The sequence below is a fragment of the Pseudophryne corroboree genome, chromosome 9 (assembly GCF_028390025.1).
Source record: "Pseudophryne corroboree isolate aPseCor3 chromosome 9, aPseCor3.hap2, whole genome shotgun sequence".
Lineage (NCBI taxonomy): Eukaryota > Metazoa > Chordata > Amphibia > Anura > Myobatrachidae > Pseudophryne > Pseudophryne corroboree.
The window spans coordinates 180,971,409-180,997,374 of NC_086452.1; the positions used below are offsets into that span (position 1 = coordinate 180,971,409).

At 45.4% G+C, this 25,966-nt stretch overlaps 1 protein-coding gene across 4 annotated transcripts in view; it reads right to left on the minus strand.

The window, feature by feature from the left end:
• The window catches only part of SUCO (SUN domain containing ossification factor), a 259,500-nt gene that overhangs the window by 116,412 nt on the left and 117,122 nt on the right, over window positions 1-25,966 (minus strand). For all 4 annotated transcript variants that reach the window (XM_063939978.1, XM_063939979.1, XM_063939977.1 and 1 more), the window contains 2 exons: window positions 25,487-25,594; window positions 24,547-24,652 (listed from right to left, as the gene is read on the minus strand). In XM_063939978.1, coding sequence (XP_063796048.1) covers window positions 24,547-24,652; window positions 25,487-25,594 — 214 coding nt within the window. The remainder of the gene's footprint in view (window positions 1-24,546; window positions 24,653-25,486; window positions 25,595-25,966) is intronic.

The window sequence follows — 25,966 nt, forward strand, 5'->3', positions numbered from 1 at the left end:
GACAGGATGTCTTCTGCCGCCGATTTGCCGGACCTCTTCTTGCTTCTGGCTCTGTAAGAGGGCCGGCGGCGCGGCTCTGGTACCGAGCTCCAAGGCTGGGCCTGTGATCGGTCCCTCTGGAGCTAATGGTGTCCAGTAGCCTAAGAAGCCCAATCCACTATGCACGCAGGTGAGTTCGCTTCTTCTCCCCTTAGTCCCTCGATGCAGTGAGCCTGTTGCCAGCAGGTCTCACTGAAAATAAAAAACCTAAACTAAAACTTTCACTAAGAAGCTCAGGAGAGCCCCTAGTGTGCACCCTTCTCGTTCGGGCACAAAAATCTAACTGAGGCTTGGAGGAGGGTCATGGGGGGAGGAGCCAGTGCACACCAGGTAGTACTAAAGCTTTCTATTTGTGCCCAGTCTCCTGCGGAGTCGCTATTCCCCATGGTCCTTACGGAGTTCCCAGCATCCACTAGGACGTCAGAGAAAACTTGGATAGTTTTTAGGAAAAAATGCATCCATCTATAACTTATTTTAAATGCTCCAACCCCAGACTCTTATGCTCCCTACACACTGGCAATCCGCCGCCGACCTGCCCGACGGCGGATACGGGCAACCTGGTGGTGGTGGGGGGGGGGGTTAGAGAGTGAAGTTTCTTCACTCCCCCGTCACCCGGCTCCATAGGAATGCATGTTAATATGGACAAGATTGTCCATATTGGCCTGCATGCATAAGCGACCCGGCACCAACGATGAACGAGCGCGGAGCCGCGCCTCGTTCATCGTTGGTGCCTACACACTGAACGATATGAATTAGTTCTTGTTCCTTAATGAACGAGAACGTTCATATCGATCAGTGTAAACACCTAATGTGTAGGGCCCAATAGCACGGTCTGTATACTACAGCACACTAAGATTATAAGCCTAACTTATTTTAAGAAAAAAGGGGTGGCGGCCGCACAAGATACCCCTCTCTGTCCCAGTATCACTCACTGAATTTGAGAGGAAGGGACAAGGAGGTTCAGAACTAATCAAAATCAATAACCAACTAGCATGAACATAGTCCTAAATGACAAATTTAGAGTTGGTGGTGCTCCGTAGAGTCAGATATTGAATATAGAAAGCAAAGAAAATAGACGACTCTTTGCTAGGGGCACTCAGTATACATAATAGTGTAATTATCTTAAAACTAGTTAAAAAAAAATATGAGACAGAGATAGCGTCTCAAGAACTGAAAACCATGTCTCTAGCGCGATAAAATGTTAGAAATGTCCTGGTTAATACCAGAAATTTCTGGTTTTAAACAAGATATTTCAAACATACTGTGGTTTATTGCACTAAAGACACAATTTTTAGTTCTTAAAACTCTGTCATATTTTTACTATTTGAATCTGAAATATGTTGTTTTAAGATAATTACACTATTATGTATACTGCAGTGTGCCCCTAACAGTCTTCTTTTTTCTTTGCCATTTCCCCACCAGTAGAATGCGGTCAGTTGACGTGCTGTCTTATGCCAAAGCTTCTTGAAAGTCAAGTTCTGCAACTCTATTCCGACATGTCATTTATTCAACATTAACCACTTAACTGGCATGATCAAATCACACGCGACTGCACCACCCCACTGTGTCCCCCTTTTTAGACGAGGAGATACGTTCTGCAGATGTGCATAATATTAAATTTTAATATTTAAAACAAAAAATACTTCGGAAACTATATTAAATAAAAAAACAAATGTTATGAACGGTTTTAAAGGGAAAACAAAATCATTTCAGTGGTTAACTCGCTTTCATTTACTGTAGTTTCCCCATAACAGTAGGTCTCATCCTGTCTAGGCATTGCCTATTCTGCACAGTGTAACCTATTACATTTGCCCAAGATGGCTGCCTCATCTGGTACCTTCATGGGCAGGATCAATAATCCTTGGAAATTATGACAGGAAATTACTGCCTTAATTCTGTATTATGTGTTTTTCTTTAATTTCTGCAAATCTATTCTTCTGTTTTAATTTCATAGTTCCTGTAAAGCTAATTCACTGGCCATGATTACTGTAAAGCACCTTTAGTTCTTTCGGAGAAAAGTGCTATATAAACAAAACGATTATTAAAGAAAGAATAATTTGAAGAACTAAATACAGATGTATTAACCAGATGTTGAATCCATAGCATACAATACACAGCTTAACCAATGGATGGCAAATGCTCCACCGATGAAAACTACAGTAATGAATACAATACTGTAGCAGTGGAAGGATATCTATGACAGGCGGCCCGCCTACACTACTACTGAACTACAGTGTAAATAGTTGCAACAGGGTTTTTATTGTTTTGGTGTTCGGACAACCAATCTTTTTAATAATACTGCACAAGTGGTGTCCCCATCTGTACTGTAGAGTACACACTGTAGACAGATGGATTTTGCAGCTAATCACTATGAATGTCGCTAGCAGCCTGCTCACAATGACACTAATTGGCACACATACTGTATAACACGGAACTGGCAGTGGTGTAAAGACGCACTTTAGGGAGATGGTGACACCTGTAATGTCAAGAATCCCTTCCTGCTGAACTGCCCCTACAGTGAATAGAAACTCATACACAACAGGTGTGAATCCTTTACATAGCCATCACCTGGGGTTCGTCTCCCATTAAGGCCAGGGGCACCGAGTAATGTGATTTTGTAATCAATATCAATCTATCTACAGTATAAATCTTTTAAATGTAACTTTTGCATTGTTATGCACTTTAAATATTTTGCAATAAAGAAAAGGCAAGATTCCGGAGGTGCAGGATGTCGCCCATCTCAGACTTTTTCTTTTAAAGTGACAATTCTTTACAAGGCAAAACCAGGCCTTGTAAAGGACTGCCACTTTAAAAAAACGTCCGAGATCGGCCGGCAACCCGCACCTCTGGCAATCTTGGATGCCATTACATCTTACCTAAGGTTTTTCTTTTTGCTAGCATACCTACATTCAAACACATAGAAAAGCCTCAGTCACACAGCACTAGTCGCAATGCACATCGCCAATAAAGACAATTTCAGTCTTCAGAAAAAGCAAAGAAATACATGTTGACCATTTGTAGAGTGCTGCTGCTTAACTCACTGCATGGCTCCGCACCTCCCCCACCCTTCATTTCTATGCAGTGTCACAGAGACGGTTTTGCCACTAACTACTATAGACATTGTCGCTAGCAGCCTGCTCAGCATGACGCTAATCAGTACACGTACTGTATAGCACGGAACTGGCAGTGGTTCAACTTTCAATAAAAGGAGATGCTGGCACTTGTTAGTGCAGATAAACTGATACTACAGGTACTGACAACAGGTGTGAATGCTCAGAGGGTTACTGGTTAAGCTGAATACTTAACTAAAGGTGTGTACACACGGTAAGATCTTTTCTTCCGATTCTGACTATATAGTCAGAATCGGAAGAAAAGATAGTGCAGATCGCAAGGTGACAGTCACCTTGCGATCCCGATCCGATGCCGATCCAATGCGCGGTCGGCATCGGCCGAAAAAATAGGCTGTGCAGGCAAGTCAATCCTGACTATCTCTATAGAAGAGATAGTCAGGATTGACACTTAGCCAAAATCGCACAGAATCAGGATCGCAAGCACACTCATTATGTGCAATACTGGCTAAGTGCTGACCCGGCCCCCCGTCGCACAGTGAGAATCGGATAAGTCCGAATCTCACCGTGTGTACACACCCTAAGCCGTTACCTGTGGTTCAATTCCCATTAAGGCCAGGGACATTGGGCAATGAGATTTTGTAAATTCATATTTTTATCTACAATATATATTTTTTACATTTTAGTGTTCCACTGCTCTGCACTTCAAACACTGGCAATCAAGACACTACAGTTACACTACTGTAACTGTAGTGTCTACAGTACATTTATTGCACAGTGCTTTTTTTTTCTGACTGAACACAAACCTAAGTAAGCGCACAGGTGCAGACATTAATTGGTGGTTGGCACCTGTAATACCAGTTAAAGAAAATATTGAAAAAATACAGGACCCACACTGAGGGGTATATGCAATTGCAGTCGAATTCCCGAAAATGTCGAAAAACTGGACTTTTTCGCCCCCCAAAAAAATTCGACAATGCAATACAGTACTTTTTGTAAAAAAAAGAAATAGGATTTTGGTACTTACCAGGTAAATACTTTTCTTTGAATCCATAGGGGGTACTGGAGTACTCTTGGGATATGGACGGCTTCCGTAGGAAACAGGGCACTGAATATTTAAATTTAGAACACTCCACCCCTCTATATCCCAGAGTACCTCAGTGTTTTTTACTGAGCCGAACAGGAGCTAGAGAGAGGTTGTGGAGTATTACATATAACATAACGGACAACAACGAAGTTGACACATAACGTTACTGACAACTAAACAGTTGACACCATAACCAGCACTTGACAATTTGAACCAGTCTGTGAGAGAGTGTTACCATAAGATCCCCTGAAATTACCACAAACCAGGTAAAACTGCTCTGGGTGGGCGTCCAGTGCCCCCTATGGATTCAAAGAAAAGGATTTACTTGGTAAGTACCAAAATCCTATTTTCTTTTTCATCCACTAGGGGTCACTGGAGTACTCTTGGGACGTACCAAAGCTTCCCCCGTGGGCGGGAGAGCTGTTTGGCACCTGTAACACTAGGCGGCCAAAGCTAGATGCTGATGCCGCAAACGTATCAAACTTGTAAAAGCGCACAAACGTGTGCACTGAAGACCATGTAGCCGAACAGCAAAGCTGCGTCGTAGATGCTCCACGACCAGCTGCCCATGAAGTTCCCACAGAACGTGTGGAATGAGCCGTTACTGATGTAGGCGGCTGTAACCTAGCATTAAGGTAAGCCTGACGTATGGTCAGTTTTATCCATCTGGATAAGGTCTGCTTAGACGCTGGCCAACCCATCTTGGCAGCATCATAGAGAACAAACAACGTATCCGTCTTACGAACTGTAGACGTTCGGGATACATAAACGCGTAAAGCGCGTACCACATCCAGAGTTCCAGAATGTGCTGTTAACACAGGAACTACTATTGGTTGATTGATGTGAAAAGATGACACTACCTTTGGTAAGAAAGCGGGATTCGTCCGAAGTTCCACTCTGTCATCATGAAACACGGTGGCTTGCATGACAAGGCACCCAAATCTGAAACACGCCTTGCTGAAGCTAAGGCTAAAAGAAAAACAGTTTCCCAAGTGAGAAACTTTATATCCACTTGCTCTAAGGGTTCAAAATATGAAGACTGTAAGAAATCTAAAACCAGATTCAAGTCCCATGGCGCTGTAGGTGGAATGAATGGAGGCTGTACTCTGAGGACACCTTGCAGAAAAGTGTGTACCGACGGCAATAGAGCCAATTGTCTTTGAAAGTAAATTGACAACGCAGATACCTGCATCTTTAGTGTAGATAAATGCAGTCCTCCATCTAACCCCGTCTGGAGAAATAACAAAAGACGGGATACCCTGAAAGCTGATGTCGGAAACTTCCGAGATTCACACCAACCTATATAGGCACGCCAAATTCTGTAATAATGAGCTGCCGTAACTGGCTTCCTAGCACGTAACATGGTTGGTATAACAGATTCCGGAATGCCCTCTCTTCTCAAGAGGGCGGTCTCAACAGCCACCCCGTCAAACGCAGCAGCGCTAAATCTGGGTAAAGGAATGGACCCTGTTGTAACAAGTCCGGACGTAGAGGAAGCGGCCAAGGATAGTCTGCGAGTAGTCCGTGGAGATCCGAGAAACCAAGCTCTTCGAGGCCAATGAGGAGCCACTAGTATGACTGTGACAGGCTCTCTTTTGATCCGTTTTAGCACCAGAGGGAGCAGCGGAAACGGTGGAAACAGATACACTAGGCTGTATGGCCACGCGATTGTGAGAGCATCCACCGCCAAATTCTGTAATAATGAGCTGCCGTAACTGGCTTCCTAGCTCGTAACATGGTTGGTATAACCAATTCTGGAATGCCCTCTCTTAAGATGGCAGTCTCAACAGCCACCCCGTCAAACGCAGCCAGACGTGAGTGAACTCTTCCAAACTGAAGCGCTTCGAAAGCCGCCCCCATTGTTCCTAAGAGGCGAATGCACAAATGTACCGAGACTGTGCGTGGCTTGAGCACTAATTGTACTAGATGGCGAATAATCTGTACTTTCTGTTGTGGTAGGTAAATTCTTTGATTTACCGTATCGAGAATCATACCTAGGAATTGAAGGCGTTGAGACGGAATGAGATGTGATTTTTTGAAGTTGACAATCCAACCGTGGTGAACTAGTACATTGTACGTTAGTAGCGCATGTTGGAGAAGCATCTGTTGAGACGGGGCTTTGATGAGCAGATCGTCTAAATACGGAACTATTGTCACTCCCAGGGATCTGAGATGAGCTATCACAGACATCACTTTGGTGAATACCCGAGGCGCTGACGATAGGCCAAACGGTAGAGCCTGAAACTGGTATTGGTTTTGGCGTATTGCAAACCGCAAGAACCTTTGATGAGGCTGCCAAATCGGAATGTGTAAGTATGCATCCTTGAGATCTGGCGCAATCATGAATTCCTTTGGCTCTAAACTTGCAATCACTGAGCGCAGAGATTCCATCTTGAATCTGTAGTACGTTACGTACCGATTGAAACCCTTTAAGTTCAATATTGGCCTGACTGAGCCAGCTCAGAGGCGCATAGGGAATCAGGAGAGTGCCACGACGTGGCGCTCCCTGATTGCCTGAAGGGACCTTCTGTGACAGGAGTCACAGGGGGTCTCAGCATTCGGGGAAAGGGGTCCCATGTGTAAACATGGTACCCCTTTCAGTCCGTGTGGAGCGGGTATGCGTTTTTTTGTTTTGCCAAGTACGTGGATTACAATAAAAGAACCGGACACTGGATCAGGTGAGTATATAATTTTATTTTCAGGTACCCCGGACGTCGACAGACGGAGACGTGGGCAGAGTCGGCGTGTCAACATAGGTAAGTATGTATGTGTCGGCATGTATGTAATAAACTTTTACTTTCAAGGTGTGTGTGTCCTGTTTTTATTTGGGTATTTTTTTTGCAGAAGACCTACAGGTACCAGCAGGCCCATTTCCCCCCGCATGCTGGTACTTGTGGTTCTCCAAGTACCAGCTTGCGGGGGAGGCTTGCTGGGACTTGTAGTTCTTTGGAAAAAAAATAAGAATTTACTCACCGGTAATTCTATTTCTCGTAGTCCGTAGTGGATGCTGGGTACTCCGTAAGGACCATGGGGTATAGACGGGCTCCGCAGGAGACTGGGCACTCTTAAAAGAAAGATTAGGTACTATATCTGGTGTGCACTGGCTTCTCCCTCTATGCCCCTCCTCCAGACCTCAGTTAGGGAAACTGTGCCCGGAAGAGCTGACATTACTAGGAAAGGATTTGGAATCCAGGGTAAGACTCATACCAGCCACACCAATCACACCGTACAACTCGTGATAACTATACCCAGTTAACAGTATGAACAATAACTGAGCCACTCTCAACAGATGGCTCATACAATAACCCTTTAGTTAAGCAATAACTATATACATGAATTGCAGAGAGTCCGCACTTGGGACGGGCTCCCAGCATCCACTACGGACTACGAGAAATAGAATTACCGGTGAGTAAATTCTTATTTTCTCTGACGTCCTAGTGGATGCTGGGTACTCCGTAAGGACCATGGGGATTATACCAAAGCTCCCAAACGGGCGGGAGAGTGCGGATGAGACTGCAGCACCAAATGAGCAAACTCAAGGTCCTCCTCAGCCAGGGTATCAAACTTGTAGAATTTTGCAAAAGTGTTTGAACCCGACCAAGTAGCAGCTCGGCAAAGTTGTAAAGCCGAGACCCCTCGGGCAGCCGCCCAAGAAGAGCCCACCTTCCTCGTGGAATGGGCTTTTACTAATTTAGGATGCGGCAGTCCAGCCGCAGAATGTGCAAGCTGAATCGTGCTACAGATCCAGCGAGCAATAGTCTGCTTTGAAGCAGGAGCACCCAGCTTGTTGGGTGCATGCAGGATAAATAGCGAGTCAGTTTTTCTGACTCTAGCCGTCCTGGAAGCATAAAGTTTCAGGGCCCGGACTACGTCCAGCAACTTGGAATCCTCCAAGTCCCTAGTAGCCGCAGGCACCACAATAGGTTGGTTCAAATGAAACTATGATACCACATTAGAGAGAAATTGGGGACGAGTCCTCCATTCTGCCCTTTCCATATGGAAGATCAGATATGGGCTTTTAGATGACAAAGCCGCCAATTCTGACACACGCCTAGTCAAAGCTAAGGCCAAAAGCATGACCACTTTCCACGTGAGATATTTTAGCTCCACGGTCTTAAGTGGCTCAAACCAGTGGGATTTTAGGAATCCAACACACGTTAAGATCCCAAGGTGCCACTGGAGGCACAAAAGGGGCTGAATATGCAGCACCCCTGTAACAACGTCCGAACTTCAGGCAGTGAAACCAGTTCTTTTTGAGAGAAAAAGGGATAGGGCCGAAATCTTGGCCTTTATGGATCCTAATTTTAGGCCCATAGTCACTCCTGACTGTAGGAAGTGCAGGAATCGACCCCCCTGGAATTCCTCAGTAGGGCCTTCCCGGCCACAAACAGTGAAAAAGTCTTGCTGTCACGTCTTTCCTAGCCTTTATCAGCGTAGGAATAACTGCATCCGGAATGCCCTTTTCCGCTAGGATATGGCGTTCAACCACCATGCCGTCCAACGCAGCCGCGGTAAGTCTTGGATCAAACAGGGTCCCTGTTGCAACATGTCCTGACTGAGAGGCAGAGGCCATGGGTCCTCTGAGAGCATTTCTTGCAGTTCCGGGTACCGAGTCCTTCTTGGCCAATCCGGAGCAAAGAATATTGTTCACACTCCTCCGTTTATTACAATTCTCAGCCCTTGGGTCTGAGAGGAAGAGGAGGGAATATATAGACCGACTGGAACACCCACGGTGTTACTAGTGCGACCACAGCTATCGCATAAGAGTCCCTTGACCCAGCGTAAAACCTTTTTTATCTTTTTATTGAGGTGGGACGCCATGTAGTCCACCTGAGGCAGTTTCCATCAATTTGCAAAACTGCGTGAAGACTTCCTGATGAAGTCACCACTTTCCTGGGTGGAGGTCGTGTCCACTCCCGGAATGAACACTGCTGACAGTGCGCTTACTTGATTCTCCGCCCAGCGAAGAATTCTGGTGGCTTCTACCCTCGCCACCCTGCTCCTTGTGCCGCCCTGGCGGTTTACATGAGCCCCTGCGGTCTGACTGGATCAGAACCGGTTGGTCGCGAAGCAGGAACTCCGCTTGACTTAGGGCGTTGTATATGACCCTTAGTTCCAGGATATTGATGTGAAGGCAAGTCTGTTGGCTTGACCACAAACCTTGGAATTTTCTTCCCTGTGTAACTGCCCCCCACCCTCGGAGGCTTGCATCCGTGGTCACCAGGACCCAGTCCTGAATGCCGAATCTGCGGCCCTCGAGAAGGTGAGCACTCCGCAGCCACCACAGGAGAGACACCCTGGCCCTGGGGGATAGGGTGATTAACCGATGCATCTGAAGATGTGATCCGGACCACTTGTCCAGTAAGTTCCATTGTCCTTGCATGGAACCAGCCGAAGGGGATGGCCTCGTATGATGCCATCATCCTTCCCAGGACTCGAGTGCAATGATGCACTGACACCTGTTTTGGTTTTCAATGGATTCCTGACCAGTGCCATGAGCTCCTGAGCTCTCTCTATCGGGACATAAACCCTCTTCTGGTCTGTGTCTAGGATCATGCCTAGGCGAGGCAGATGAGCTGTAGGAACCAACTGCGACTTCGGAATATATAGAATCCAGTCGTGTTGCCGTTTCACTTCCAGAGAAGGTGATACGCTGTCCAGCAACTGCTCTCTTGATCTCGCTTTTATGAGGAGATCATCCAAGTATGTGATAATAGTGACACCTTGCTTCCGCAGGAGCACCATCATATCCGCCATTACCTTGGTGAAATTGGTAATGACAATCCCGTACCGCAATTCTGAGGTACGCCTGATGAGGTGGATAAATGGGGACACGAAGGTGTGCATCCCTTATGTCCCGATTCATTTCAGGCTTGCAATGACCGCTCCTAGCGATTCCATCTTAAACCTGAACCTTTTCAGGTATATGTTCAGGGATTTTAATACAATATGGGTCTAACCGAACCGTCTGGTTTCGGGATTATAACATGGTCGAATAATAACACCCTCTTGTTGAAGGAGGGGACCCTTGACCACCACCTGTTGAAGATATAATTTACGAATTGCAGTTAACACTGGCTCCCTCTCTTGGGGGGAAGCCCGCCGGGTCCTCGGTGAGGGGGCATCTTCTCACAGTCCAGCCTGTATCCCTGCGATACAATTTCTATTGCCCAGGGATCTAACAGGGAGTGAACCCACTTTGTGGCTGAACTTACGAAGGCGTGTCCCCACCAGGCCTAGCTCCGCCTGTGGAGCCCCAGCGACATGCGGTGTATTTTTGTAGAGGCCGGGGAGGACTTCTGTTCCTGGGGACTAGCTGTGTTGTACAGCTTCTTTCCTCTGCATCCGGCTCTGACAAGAAAGGACGCACCTCAGACTTTGTTTCTTTATTCGAAAAGCTGCATTTAATAATGTCGTGCTTTCCTAGGCTGTGCAGGAATATAAGGCAAAATATCAGAATTACCAGCTATAGCTGTGGAGACCAGGTCCGAGAACCCTTCTCCACACAATCCTCAGCCTTCCATATGCCTCTTAAGTCGGCATCATCTGTCCAATGTATATTCTACAGGACACGTCAAGCAGAAATCGACATAGCTTTTGTCTCTAGGATCCAGTATACTCATGTCCCTTTGGGCATGCTTTATAATTATATATCTATCACTTAAGACAGCATCTTAAAATATTTATATGCATACTAGGGTCTCAATCTCTGCTGATAAGGTACCTGTCCACGCTGCCACAGCGCTATAAACCCATGCCGACACAATCGCCGGTCTGGGTACTATACTAGAATGTGCACACTATCTGCAGGATCCCTGAGAATAGCTAGTGCAAACAGGACACCCAAGGGGAAGATTCTCAACACATCCTAGCCCTAGTGGGGAAAGGATACAGCCTGAGAATTCTCTTGTGGGAAGCTGCCGTCTCTTGTCTGGAGATTCCCGCTCTTTTTCCTCATGAGAGGAGGGAAATTTACCTCAGCATTCTTCCCCTTAACATGTGTACTCTCGTGTCAGGGACAGATGAGTCATCAGTGATATGCAAATCATCTTTTATTCCAATAATCATATATTGAATATCTTTTAGCCCTCTTGGCTGTAACTTTGCATTATCGTAGTCGACAGTGGAGTTAAACTCCGTGTCGATACTTTGTTATTTTGGATAGTGAACATAGAGAGACTCTGAAGGACTCTGTGACATAGGGACAGACCAGGGTAGATTTCCTTTCTGTTCCCTAACCTTTTGTGCAATAATTTTACCTCAGCACTTACACATATCCAAACAGGTGTCGGCGTTGTCGACGGAGACACCCTCCCACACACATATCCGCTCTATCACCTCCTTAGAGGAGCCTTTTACCTCAGACATGTCGACACACGCGTACCGACACACCACACACACAGGGGATGCTCTATTTGAAGACAGTTCCCCCACCAGGCCCTTTGGAGAGACAGAGAGAGAGTATGCCAGCACACACCACAGCGCTATATAATACAGGGATGTACACTATACTGAGTGATTTTTCCCCTATAGCAGCTTATATACACAGTTTTGTGCCTAAATTTATGTGCCCCCCCCTCTCTTTTTTACCCTTTGTGTACCAGGATACTGCAGGGGAGAGCCTGGGGAGCTTCCTTCCAGCTGAGCTGTGAAGAGAAAATGGCGCCGGTGTGCTGAGGAAGAAGGCCCAGCCCTCTTTTATGTACTTTAATGGCGGGGGTTAATGCACTTATACAGTTTATCAGACTGTATTATGTGCTTTTCGCCAAGTAAGGTAATCTAATTGCTGCCCAGGGCGCCCCCCCCCAGCGCCCTGCACCCATCAGTGACCGGAGTGTGTGGTGTGCTAAGGGAGCAATGGCGCACAGCTGCAGTGCTGTGCGCTACCTTAATGAAGACCGGAGTCTTCAGCCGCCGATTTTCAACTTCTCTTCGTTCTTCTGGCTCTGCAAGGGGGACGGCGGCGCGGCTCCGGGACCGGACGACCGAGGACTGGGCCTGTGTTCGATCCCTCTGGAGCTAATGGTGTCCAGTAGCCTTAGAAGCCCAAGCTAGCTGCAAGCAGGTAGGTTCGCTTCTCTCCCCTCAGTCCCACGTAGCAGTGAGTCTGTTGCCAGCAGATCTCACTGAAAATAAAAAACCTAACAAATACTTTCTTTTCTAGGAAGCTCAGGAGAGCCCCTAGGGTGCATCCAGCTCTGGCCGGGCACAGATACTAACTGAGGTCTGGAGGAGGGGCATAGAGGGAGGAGCCAGTGCACACCAGATATAGTACCTAATCTTTCTTTTAAGAGTGCCCAGTCTCCTGCGGAGCCCGTCTATACCCCATGGTCCTTACGGAGTACCCAGCATCCACTAGGACGTCAGAGAAACCAATATTCTTTCATTTTTACACATGGCTATCAGCCCCCCATCCGCAGCCCTTGGATGGGGGGACACAGCCTCGGGCTTCACCCCTGGCCCTTGGTGGCTGGGGGGGCGACCCCTTGATTGAAGGGGTCCCCACTGCTCCAGGGTACCCCGGCCAGGGGTGACTAGTTGGATATTTAATGCCACGGCCGCAGGGAGCAGTATAAAAGTGACCCCCGGCTGTGGCATTATCTGTCCAGCTAGTGGAGCCCGGTGCTGGTACAAAAAATACGGGGGACCCCTACGCTTTTTGTCCCCCGTATTTTTTGCACCAGGACCAGGCGCAGAGCCCGCTGCTGGTTGTTAAAATACGGGGGATCCCCTGTAATTTTTCCCCCCGTATTTTGGCAACCAGGACCGGCTCAAAGAGCCCGAGGCTGGTTATGCTTAGGAGGGGGGACCGCACGCTATTTTTTTTCGTGTTTTTTACCGTTTTTTTTACATTTTTTAAAATCTAATCAAAATCCGTCAATTGGTCCGCTTTTCGACAGCGGGACTGTCTAATCCGTTTTTTATTGAATATGTCGAATTCCGGCACCCGCCGGACGGAATTCGGCGGTCGAATTGTGTTGAATTAAAAAACGGGCGAAAAAGTGCCGCAATTCGCCCGGAATTGCATATACCCTTGAATGATTTAAAGGCTCTACACACTAGCATGCAGTGGTACGGAGCCGGGTGATGGGGGGGAGTGAAGAAACCTCACTCCCTCGGACACCTCCCCCCCGCCGCCGGGTCACCGTCGGCCGTATCCGCCAGCGGATCGGTAAGTGTGTAGGGCCCATTAGTCGGGATATGTACTAAGCAGCGATTAAAGTATGCAAATTATAAATGTTACATCAATTCTGATAGGTTGCCATGGGCAACTTCTCCAATGGCTCACCTCCACTTTTATCACTGCTTAGTACATGTCCCCCTTAATCTTTTATTACGCGCATACTCACACTACTAAACTATACATGCACACCTAGTCCTTGCGGTGTAAGGAAAATATACAGCTTAATTTTCTCACAAAGAGGAAAGAAAGTCCAAAACAAAACAGTTTGGTTTTTTTCCACTTTTGGCCAGTTTAAAGCACTGCTGGGGAAAATGTTCTCGTACTGCATGTGAGCAAGTCCATGGTTACCACTGTTTTGGTTAAAATACTCTTACAAAGAAACAATGGGCAGATACATTAAGCCTGTAGAATGGATAAAGAAGTGATAAAGCGGTGATAAGTGCAAGGAGATAACGCACCAGCCAATCAGCTCCTGTTAATTTACATATTGGAGCTGATTGGCTGGTGCGTTATCACCTTGTACTTGCCACCACTTTATCACTTCTTTATGCCTTCTTCAGGCTTAATACATCTGCCCCAATGTTCTGTGCCCTGCACATGGATAAGGTAGGTGTGAAGGCTATGGTTTGTAGAGCATATGATGTCGCTATGTTTAGTGAAAAGCAGAAAGAGGCCTTGGCTCATGCTTCACATAATGACAACATTGTGGCTCTCTTTCCCACACTTTGCCCTTACTGTTCCCAACCACTAATTTAAACAAAAGAAAAATATCATAAGGTTCTCAAGATTAATTGAAATTAACTGAAATTTACTGTATTTTGTAACTTCAAATGATTGTTTTAACAAAAAGGACTTATGCCCCCTACAGACTCTGCGATCCGCCACCAAGCTGCCAGACGGCGGATACGGCAGCACGGGGAGTGCAGTTTCTTCACTCCCCCCATCACCCAGCTCCATAGCAGTGCATGCTAATATGGACGAGATTGTCCAGATTGGCCTGCATGCATAAGCGATGCGGTACCAACGATGAACGAGCGCAGGGCCGCACATCATTCATCGTTGGTGCTTCCACACTGAACGATATGAGAGTTCTCGTTCATTAATGAACAAGAACGTTCATATAGTTCAGTGTTATCTTCTAGTGTGTAGGGCCCATAAGAAGGGAAGTGTGTTAGAATATATTTATGCTCTAGTATTATGGTTTTGTTCTGGACTGTTCTGCATAGTATGTTGCAGTCTTGCCACATACTAAGTTGACCATAGTAACCATTCACATTACAAAATAGTAACATTTTGTGCTATTATACTAAAATGGAAACACATCCACTGTAGGGGGCTTGGGTCCGTCCGCTCACCAATATTGCCATGTGTGGCAACCTTGACTTCTGACTAGTCATACAAGTGCCAGAAAACAACGGGGGAGGGGGACGGGGTAGAAGGCAGACAACTAGTAAAGAAACCAGTAACATAATAGTGACGTAACCTGGAAGATGAGACATATTGTGTAAACACGCATACTAAGGAATGAGGAACAAAAGAAAGAAAAAATAGAATTTACTTACCGATAATTCTATTTCTCGGAGTCCGTAGTGGATGCTGGGGTTCCTGAAAGGACCATGGGGAATAGCGGCTCCGCAGGAGACAGGGCACAAAAAGTAAAGCTTTTCCAGATCAGGTGGTGTGCACTGGCTCCTCCCCCTATGACCCTCCTCCAGACTCCAGTTAGGTACTGTGCCCGGACGAGCGTACACAATAAGGGAGGATTTTGAATCCCGGGTAAGACTCATACCAGCCACACCAATCACACCGTACAACTTGTGATCTAAACCCAGTTAACAGTATGATAACAGAGGAGCCTCTGAAAGATGGCTCCCTAAACAATAACCCGAATTAGTTAACAATAACTATGTACAAGTATTGCAGATAATCCGCACTTGGGATGGGCGCCCAGCATCCACTACGGACTCCGAGAAATAGAATTATCGGTAAGTAAATTCTTATTTTCTCTATCGTCCTAGTGGATGCTGGGGTTCCTGAAAGGACCATGGGGATTATACCAAAGCTCCCAAACGGGCGGGAGAGTGCGGATGACTCTGCAGCACCGAATGAGAGAACTCCAGGTCCTCCTTTGCCAGGGTATCAAATTTGTAGAATTTTACAAACGTGTTCTCCCCTGACCACGTAGCTGCTCGGCAGAGTTGTAATGCCGAGACCCCTCGGGCAGCCGCCCAAGATGAGCCCACCTTCCTTGTGGAATGGGCCTTAACAGATTTAGGCTGTGGCAGGCCTGCCACAGAATGTGCAAGTTGAATTGTGTTACAAATCCAACGAGCAATCGACTGCTTAGAAGCAGGCGCACCCAACTTGTTGGGTGCATACAGTATAAACAGCGAGTCAGATTTTCTGACTCCAGCCGTCCTTGAAATGTATATTTTTAAAGCTCTGACAACGTCCAACAACTTGGAGTCCTCCAAGTCGCTTGTAGCCGCAGGCACTACAATAGGCTGGTTCAGGTGAAACGCTGATACCACCTTAGGGAGAAAATGCGGACGCGTCCGCAGCTCTGCCCTATCCGAATGGAAAATTAAATAAGGGCTTTTATAAGATAAAGCCGCCAGTTCAGATACTCTCCTGGCGGACGCCAGGGCCAGTAACATAGTCACTTTCCATGTGAGATATTTCAAATCCACATTTTTTAGTGGTTCAAACCAATGGGATTTGAGGAAATCTAAAACTACATTTAGATCCCACGGTGCCACCGGAGGCACCACAGGAGGCTGTATATGCAGTACTCCTTTGACAAAAGTCTGGACCTCAGGAACTGAGGCCAATTCTTTTTGGAAGAATATTGACAGGGCCGAAATTTGAACCTTAATAGATCCCAATTTGAGACCCATAGACAATCCTGATTGCAGGAAATGTAGGAAACGACCCAGTTGAAATTCCTCCGTCGGAGCACTCCGATCCTCGCACCACGCAACATATTTCCGCCAAATGCGGTGATAATGCTTCGCGGTGACTTCCTTTCTTGCCTTAATCAAGGTAGGAATGACTTCTTCTGGAATGCCTTTTCCTTTTAGGATCTGGCGTTCAACCGCCATGCCGTCAAACGCAGCCGCGGTAAGTCTTGGAATAGACACGGTCCCTGCTGAAGCAGGTCCTGTCTTAGAGGTAGAGGCCACGGATCGTCCGTGACCATCTCTTGAAGTTCCGGGTACCAAGACCTTCTTGGCCAATCCGGAGCCACTAGTATCGTTCTTACTCCGCTTTGCCGTATGATTCTCAATACCTTTGGTATGAGAGGCAGAGGAGGAAACACATACACCGACTGGTACACCCAAGGTGTTACCAGCGCGTCCACAGCTATTGCCTGCGGATCTCTTGACCTGGCGCAATACCTGTCCAGTTTTTTGTTGAGGCGAGACGCCATCATGTCCACCATTGGTCTTTCCCAACGGTTTATTAGCATGTGGAAAACTTCTGGATGAAGTCCCCACTCTCCCGGGTGAAGATCGTGTCTGCTGAGGAAGTCTGCTTCCCAGTTGTCCACTCCCGGGATGAACACTGCTGACAGTGCTATCACGTGATTCTCCGCCCAGCGAAGGATCCTGGCAGCTTCTGCCATTGCACTCCTGCTTCTTGTGCCGCCCTGTCTGTTTACATGGGCGACTGCCGTGATGTTGTCCGACTGGATCAACACCGGTCTTCCTTGAAGCAGAGGTTCCGCCTGGCTTAGAGCATTGTAGATTGCTCTTAGTTCCAGAATGTTTATGTGAAGAGACTTTTCCAGGCTCGACCACACTCCCTGGAAGTTTCTTCCTTGTGTGACTGCTCCCCAGCCTCTCAGGCTGGCGTCCGTGGTCACCAGGATCCAATCCTGTATGCCGAATCTGCGGCCCTCCAATAGATGAGCCCTCTGCAACCACCACAGAAGAGATACCCTTGTCCTTGGAGACAGGGTTATCCGCAGGTGCATCTGAAGATGCGTGCATTGATGTACAGACACCTTTCCTGGTTTTAGGAGATTCCTGACCAGGTCGGATAACTCCTTGGCTTTTTCCTCGGGAAGAAAAACCTTTTTCTGAACCGTGTCCAGAATCATCCCTAGGAACAGCAGACGAGTTGTCGGCATTAATTGGGATTTTGGAATATTCAGAATCCATCCGTGCTGCTTTAGCACCTCTTGAGATATTGCTAATCCCATCTCTAGCTGTTCTCTGGACCTTGCCCTTATTAGGAGATCGTCCAAGTATGGGATAATTAATACGCCTTTTCTTCGAAGAAGAATCATCATCTCGGCCATTACCTTTGTAAAGACCCGAGGTGCCGTGGACAAACCAAACGGCAGCGTCTGAAACTGATAGTGACAGTTTTGTACAACGAACCTGAGGTACCCCTGGTGTGAGGGGTAAATTGGAACGTGAAGATACGCATCCTTGATGTCCAAGGATACCGTAAAGTCCCCTTCTTCCAGGTTCGCTATCACTGCTCTGAGTGACTCCATCTTGAACTTGAACTTCTTTATGTACAGGTTCAAGGACTTCAGATTTAGAATAGGCCTTACCGAGCCATCCGGCTTCGGTACCACAAATAGAGTGGAATAATACCCCTTCCCTTGTTGTAGAAGAGGTACCTTGACTATCACCTGCTGAGAGTACAGCTTGTGAATGGCTTCCAAAACCGTCTCCCTTTCGGAAGGGGACGTTGGTAAAGCAGACTTCAGGAAACGGCGAGGTGGATCTGTCTCTAATTCCAACCTGTACCCCTGAGATATTATCTGCAGGATCCAGGGATCTACCTGCGAGTGAGCCCACTGCGCACTGTAATTTTTGAGACGACCTCCCACCGTCCCCGAGTCCGCTTGAGAAGCCCCAGCGTCATGCTGAGGCTTTTGTAGAAGCCGGGGAGGGCTTCTGTTCCTGGGAAGGAGCTGCCTGTTGCTGTTTCTTCCCTCGACCTCTGCCTCGTGGCAGATATGAATAGCCCTTTGCTCTCTTATTTTTAAAGGAACGAAAGGGCTGCGGTTGAAAAGTCGGTGCCTTTTTTTTTTTTGTTGGGGAGTGACTTGAGGTAGAAAGGTGGATTTCCCGGCTGTAGCCGTGGCCACCAAATCTGATAGACCGACTCCAAATAACTCCTCCCCTTTATACGGCAAAACTTCCATATGCCGTTTTGAATCCGCATCGCCTGTCCACTGCCGCGTCCATAAAGCTCTTCTGGCCGAAATGGACATAGCACTTACCCGTGATGCCAGTGTGCAGATATCCCTCTGTGCATCACGCATATAAAGAAATGCATCCTTTATTTGTTCTAACGACAGTAAAATATTGTCCCTGTCCAGGGTATCAATATTTTCAATCAGGGACTCTGACCAAACTACCCCAGCACTGCCCATCCAGGCAGTCGCTATAGCTGGTCGTAGTATAACACCTGCATGTGTGTATATACTTTTTTGGATATTTTCCATCCTCCTATCTGATGGATCTTTAAGTGCGGCCGTCTCAGGAGAAGGTAACGCCACTTGTTTTGATAAGCGTGTTAGCGCCTTGTCCACCCTAGGAGGTGTTTCCCAGCGCTCCCTAACCTCTGGCGGGAAAGGGTATAATGCCAATAATTTCTTTGAAATTATCAGCTTTTTATCAGGGGCAACCCACGCTTCATCACACACGTCATTTAATTCTTCTGATTCAGGAAAAACTATAGGTAGTTTTTTCACACCCCACATAATACCCTGTTTAGTGGTACCTGTAGTATCAGCTAAATGTAACGCCTCCTTCATTGCCAAAATCATATAACGTGTGGCCCTACTGGAAAATACGGTTGATTCGTCACCGTCACCACTGGAATCAGTGCCTGTGTCTGGGTCTGTGTCGACCGACTGAGGCAAAGTTGACGCTATCCCGTAATTCCATAAATAAAGGCATCCATTCTGGTGTCGACCCCCTAGGAGGTGACATCCCCATATTTGGCAATTGCTCCGCCTCCACACCAATATCGTCCTCATACATGTCGACACACACGTACCGACACACAGCAGACACACAGGGAATGCTCTAAACGAAGACAGGACCCACTAGCCCTTTGGGGAGACAGAGGGAGAGTCTGCCAGCACACACCAAAAAGCGCTATATATGACAGGGATAGCCTTATAATAAGTGCTCCCTTATAGCTGCTTTATATATATCAAGATATTGCCATTAAATTTGCCCCCCCTCTCTGTTTTACCCTGTTTCTGTAGTGCAGTGCAGGGGAGAGACCTGGGAGCCGTCCTGACCAGCGGAGCTGTGAGAGGAAATGGCGCCGTGTGCTGAGGAGATAGGCCCCGCCCCTTTTTCGGCGGGCTCGTCTCCCGCTATTTTGTGAATACAGGCAGGGGTTAAATATCTCCATATAGCCTCTGGGGGCTATATGTGAGGTATTTTTAGCCTTTATATAGGTTTACATTTGCCTCCCAGGGCGCCCCCCCCCAGCGCCCTGCACCCTCAGTGACTGCGTGTGAAGTGTGCTGAGAGGAAAATGGCGCACAGCTGCAGTGCTGTGCGCTACCTTTAGAAGACTGCAGGAGTCTTCAGCCGCCGATTCTGGACCTCTTCTTACTTCAGCATCTGCAAGGGGGCCGGCGGCGCGGCTCCGGTGACCATCCAGGCTGTACCTGTGATCGTCCCTCTGGAGCTGATGTCCAGTAGCCAAGAAGCCAATCCATCCTGCACGCAGGTGAGTTCACTTCTTCTCCCCTCTGTCCCTCGTTGCAGTGATCCTGTTGCCAGCAGGAATCACTGTAAAATAAAAAACCTAAGCTAAACTTTCTCTAAGCAGCTCTTTATGAGAGCCACCTAGAATTGCACCCTTCTCGGCCGGGCACAAAAATCTAACTGGAGTCTGGAGGAGGGTCATAGGGGGAGGAGCCAGTGCACACCACCTGATCTGGAAAAGCTTTACTTTTTGTGCCCTGTCTCCTGCGGAGCCGCTATTCCCCATGGTCCTTTCAGGAACCCCAGCATCCACTAGGACGATAGAGAAATAAATAGGTGGCAAACACAAATAAAATTCCAAGGGTCACAGTATGAGCACAATGTACATCTAGGGGCTTTCAAAAACATACTGAGAAGTGACTGGGGTTTTTCCAGTGCTACTGGAGCCAAGTGCTATGGTTAAAACAAGGCCACAAAACATCAAACTCTCAGGCCACTTTCCCCATCACTACATTAGGTGTAACTATATAATCACTCTAACACATGGCAGCAGGTTGTGGATGTAGTGTTGCAGTTGTCACTGGCCCTGTGTCCCTTGCATGATTCAATGGCATAATGAACTCCAAATATTCTAAAATATAATTGGACATAAAATCTGGTTGCCAGTGCCAGATAGCTATTGCTTGGACATATATAGCTACATTTAATTCCTGTCGGATCCTTTCTGACGGAAAGGATCTGACCGGTCAGTATTCAATGCTTCGGCCAAACTCAACAGGTTTTGGACGTTCCAACAATGGCAACCTGACTTTTCTTTAAAGTCGGATTGACCTTGTCAGAAACGGGGCGTTTGGCCGGGCTTCAGACAAGATATGTGGTATCCAACAATCTACGTGTTTTCCTACAAGTCGGGAATTCCCGACTTGTCGGAAAAAAAGAGCCGGCATTGAATAGGTCAGAACGCCTTCCGACCTAAAACAGTCGGAAACGGACGTCTTTCCAACAAGACGGCAGTTCCTGACAGGAATTGATTATACCCATAGTAGGCGACCTTCCAATAAAAGAATGACACAGGCATACCTCAATTTAAAAAAAAAACAAAAAAAACATAAATCCATATTGTATTGGAGGTTCCAGACTTGAACCAAAAGGTCTGATAACACAAGGCTGGCCGTTATGTAGACTACAGGAAGTGATTTTGAAAAGTTCTGCATCAAGGAATGATCCAAGACCCTTCAAAGTGCTTTTCAAATTTATAAAAAAAAATTTTTTTAGAAAAGCTTTGTGCTGTTATCTGCACTGGAGGAGAATCTACCAAGTACAAGTCGTCCTATAACTTAGTGACCTATATTTGTCATTAAATATTGTAGCATTACGCATATATAGGTATTTGTATTGAAATAGCTATTAAAATAAAAGACTGCAGTATTCCTATTTTGTGGCCAAGTCATGAACAGCTTGATCACTGTTACTTTAGACACTGACATTTTTGTTCATCTTTAATTAAAGTGCCAATAGTTGAAGTGGCTATTAGCGGACACTGGGAGTATAGTTTCAGGCAGCAACTTTTGGGAAGGTTCCAAATAACATGAAAAGCTTATAATATTCATTTATATGCATTTAGTACATTACACCAACTGTAGAAGCTTTAATACGTATGTGAAAATCACCACAATACAAAATACTACAACTTTATCAGTTCGATACATCAGCAACAGAGTACAAGCTGAGTCTCCCATTTCAGAAACGCTTGGTACCAGAAGTATTTTGGATTTCAGATTTTTCCGTATTGTGGAATATCTGTATACCCCAATAAGATATCATGGATGGGACCCAAGTCTAAACACGAATTGTATTTATGTTTCATATACATAGCCTGAAGGTAATGTTACACAATAGTTTAAAAATGTTGTACATGTAACAAATTTTGCGTACACTGGGGCAGATGTATTAACCTGGAGAAGGCATAAGGAAGTGATAAACCAGTGATATGTGTAAGGTGATAAAGGCACCAGCCAATCAGCTCCAATATGTAAATTAACAGTTAGGATCTGATTGGCTGGTGTCCATCACTTTGCACATAGATATCACTGGTTTATCACTTCTTTATGCCTTCTCCAGATTAATACATCTGCCCATTGAACCAACTGAAAGCAAAGCTATCACTATCTCAGTCGCGTTCAAAAATGTTTCAATTTTGGATATGGGATTTTTGTATATGGGAGACTCAACCTGTATTAGCAAGTCACCAGTTTAAGAAAGAAAAGGACTATGTAACAGTTGCTTTACCAGAGAGAAAAGAGTGAGAGAGATACTAAGCCTTGGATGGAGATAAAAGTGGATGGGTATAAAGTAGTAGCCAATCAGCTCCTAACTGCCACATTACAGGCTGTGTTTGAAAAATGACAGTTGGGAGCTGATTGGCTGGTACTTGATCTCCATCCAAGGCTTGGTAAATTGATGCCTTTGCTGATAGTACTGAAATGTATGCCATCCAGCAAACCCTCAGACTTTATTAACCGCAACACCTCTGCAATCTTTTCATGATAAACACAAAAAGTACAGACAAAACATATACAGGTTGAGTATCCCATATCCAAATATTCCGAAATACGGAATATTCCGAAATACGGACTTTTTTGAGTGAGTGAGATAGTGAAACCTTTGTTTTTTGATGGCTCAATGTACACAAACTTTGTTTAATACACAAAGTTATTAATAATATTGTATTAAATGACCTTCAGGCTGTGTGTATAAGGTGTATGTGAAACATAAATGAATTGTGTGAATGTAGACACACTTTGTTTAATGTACAAAGTTATAAAAAATATTGGCTAAAATGACCTTCAGGCTGTGTGTATAAGGTGTATATGTAACATAAATGCATTCTGTGCTTAGATTTAGGTCCCATCACCATGATATCTCATTATGGTATGCAATTATTCCAAAATACGGAAAAATCCCATATCCAAAATACCTCCGGTCCCAAGCATTTTGGATAAGGGATACTCAACCTGTATCACATTTGGCATTTAAGGACACAGATTCTGTTCTACATACCAAATGATAGATAGATAGATAGATAGATAGATAGATAGATAGATAGATAGATAGATAGATAGATAGATAGATAGATAGATGCTGCAGGAATTAAGTCATTAAGTCTACTTCTCTAAAACAAGCCAGTAGGTAGGTAGGTAGGTAGGTAGAGAAGGAGATTAAGCAACTCCAAGGAGAGATAGTAAAACAGCCACCATTAAGCCCCCAGGGGATTTAGCGTATAACACTAAAATTATGAAGCACTTTAGTTCTCTACAGTTTACATTACAGAGATCACCTTTGGTTACCTATTGCTTTTACAAAGGCACTTGTACTTGAACTATTAACTCTAATTCACACTGGATATAAATTTAAGTCACAGCAAATAGAAGTACTGTATTAAACATCAGTTCTAAAATATACACTATCTATCACCTATATCCTGCACAATTTGTTATATAGGATCACAATATACTAAAGAATAAACAAAAAATACATAGCAGCAGCATGGTCAAAAATCTTTTGATAAGAGTTTGTTATAATGTGGGCTACACGATATACAGTATTATATACAGAATTACACACATTGTGAGATCACTACAGGAGAGGCATTACCATTAAATTAAATTCTACATAAAGCTTATAACATTCATTTTCAACTTAGTAGATACCACCTTTGTTTTGCTCTGCTAAACTGACAAAAATTAACGCTATAAAATATCAATACTGTAGTTAAATATCAAACTGCTCTGTAATATACAAATGTGCATTAAGGTAACTTTCTAAATTCAATGGTTCATTTTGATTTAGCAATTTAACAATGTTTAATGTGGTATCCGGATAGGTAGACAGTCAAAAGGTCAACAGTCAATAGCGCGATGTGCATATAGTCGACATGGTGAAAGTTTGACAGGTTCAAATGGTCAACATAATGGCTGACACGATTGTTTTGGAATATTTCGCATTTTTTCCATTTTCATACTTTACCATCCATGTGAACTATGACTGGGAGCGTTAACCTGTGCCAAGCAAAGTGGTGGCGGAGCAAAGCACCTTGCCCTAAGCCCTTGTCATGCGAGGGGACGGGGATTCATGTGCTGAAACCTACAATTTGACACCCCAAAAAAAAAACTATGAAAAAATTGTGTCGACCTTTTCATGTGTTGCCAAGTTTCGTGGCGACTTTTCGAAAAGTGTCAATTCTTTTCACATGTCGACCCTGTACGCGTCGAACATTTTGTGGTCAACCTAGACACTGTAAACTTTTTACAGTCGACCTTTTGAACCACACCCGTTTAATGTTTTCAGACATCCTCCAAATCAGGGTAACACTTCAACCATTATATTGCCCCCTATGCAAAACAGATATGGGGATTCTAAAATTACAAGGACAAAATTACTTGGCGGAATTAAAAAGACAAAAGGAACCAGTCTCACCTTGACATACTTTGCATACATCTGCTCATCAAGAGGAAAACTTTGGACTGTTCTTTCATCTCTTGCATGGAAAGTACCCAGTTTTACCCACTTGTTTGTGGGGTACCTGTGATACAAAAACAGGGAACATTTGTATTTCTCCGAGGTAACAAAATGTAAATGCAGATAATTCAGGCCAAGGTGCGCTCATTGCGCAAATATGGGCTCATTGTTTAAAAACTCTTCCTCCAGATCCAGACGGGCTTGTCTTCTGCAGCAGTGGGGTGTGCAAGTCCTGTCAGGTGTTTGCCTGTCTGTCCGGAGGCAGCAGAGAGAACTACATCTCCCAACAGCCACTTCTGCATTAGAAAGATGGAGGGGAGACGACCGGAAGCCACAGAGACCACCGGACTGGATGGAACATGGGTAAAAATCCTTTCATCTCCTTGCACGGCAGGGGTTTCAAAGCAGAAAACCTTGTGCATGTCCTATCACGGGTATCAGGAGTGCACATACATGGGGTAATCCTAAATTAGACGTGAGGTCCGTAAGATTTCTCTGCAGGCAAAACCTCACGCCCAATTGGATACCGCCCTTAGGGTTTAATACCCTTGGGGTTACGGAACACTTTTGTGCGAGACCCCGCCATCCCTAAAGTGCGACGGAAGTTGTGCAAATGTGCTGGGAGAGATCGCTGCCAATTAAACTCCCCGTTACACTTAATTTTTACCTACCAAACCGAGATATGGGGGCAAATATTAAAAAGTCCAAAAAGGAAATAGAACAGTTTTATTAAGCTTCCTACTGTATGTGAAACTAGCATTACTAATCGTAGAAACAGCTGCAGACCTGTTACTTCTTGTTTCTAAAAATCATTCAGCATAAACTATTCTCAGCAAACAAGTCAAGCTGCTCAAATATAGCGTACATAGCACAAATGAATGTAGAAAATAATTCACACCTGTCACTAATAGAAACCAGAAAGTCCCTCGGAGTGGACGAGAAGAGCTCGTAGTTTGCAATGTCAAGCTGCTTCACTTGGATGGGTTCACAGAGTTCAATAACAAACCTGAAAAGAAAAACGAGAATACAAAAGGGGAACATGTCATGTCATTATAGCTGATACAATACCGAATAGAATTTAGTGGACTTCTCCAAGAAAATGCAGTACAGACCATTTGCAGTGTATCATGCACTGTACACCACTGTTTCTCAACTCCAGTCCCCAGGGAACATTAAAAGTGCATGTTTTCCACATAATTGTGCTGGACCACAGGTGTGTTCATTGCTGGATGACATTTTAAAATGATCCACAGGTGGATGTAATTTTTTCACTCTGAGGAGACATGGACAACATGCACGTCTCGGATTTTCTAACGACTGGGGTTGAGAAACACTGATATACACACATTACACTGGAAAGGACCATGGGGCAGATGTA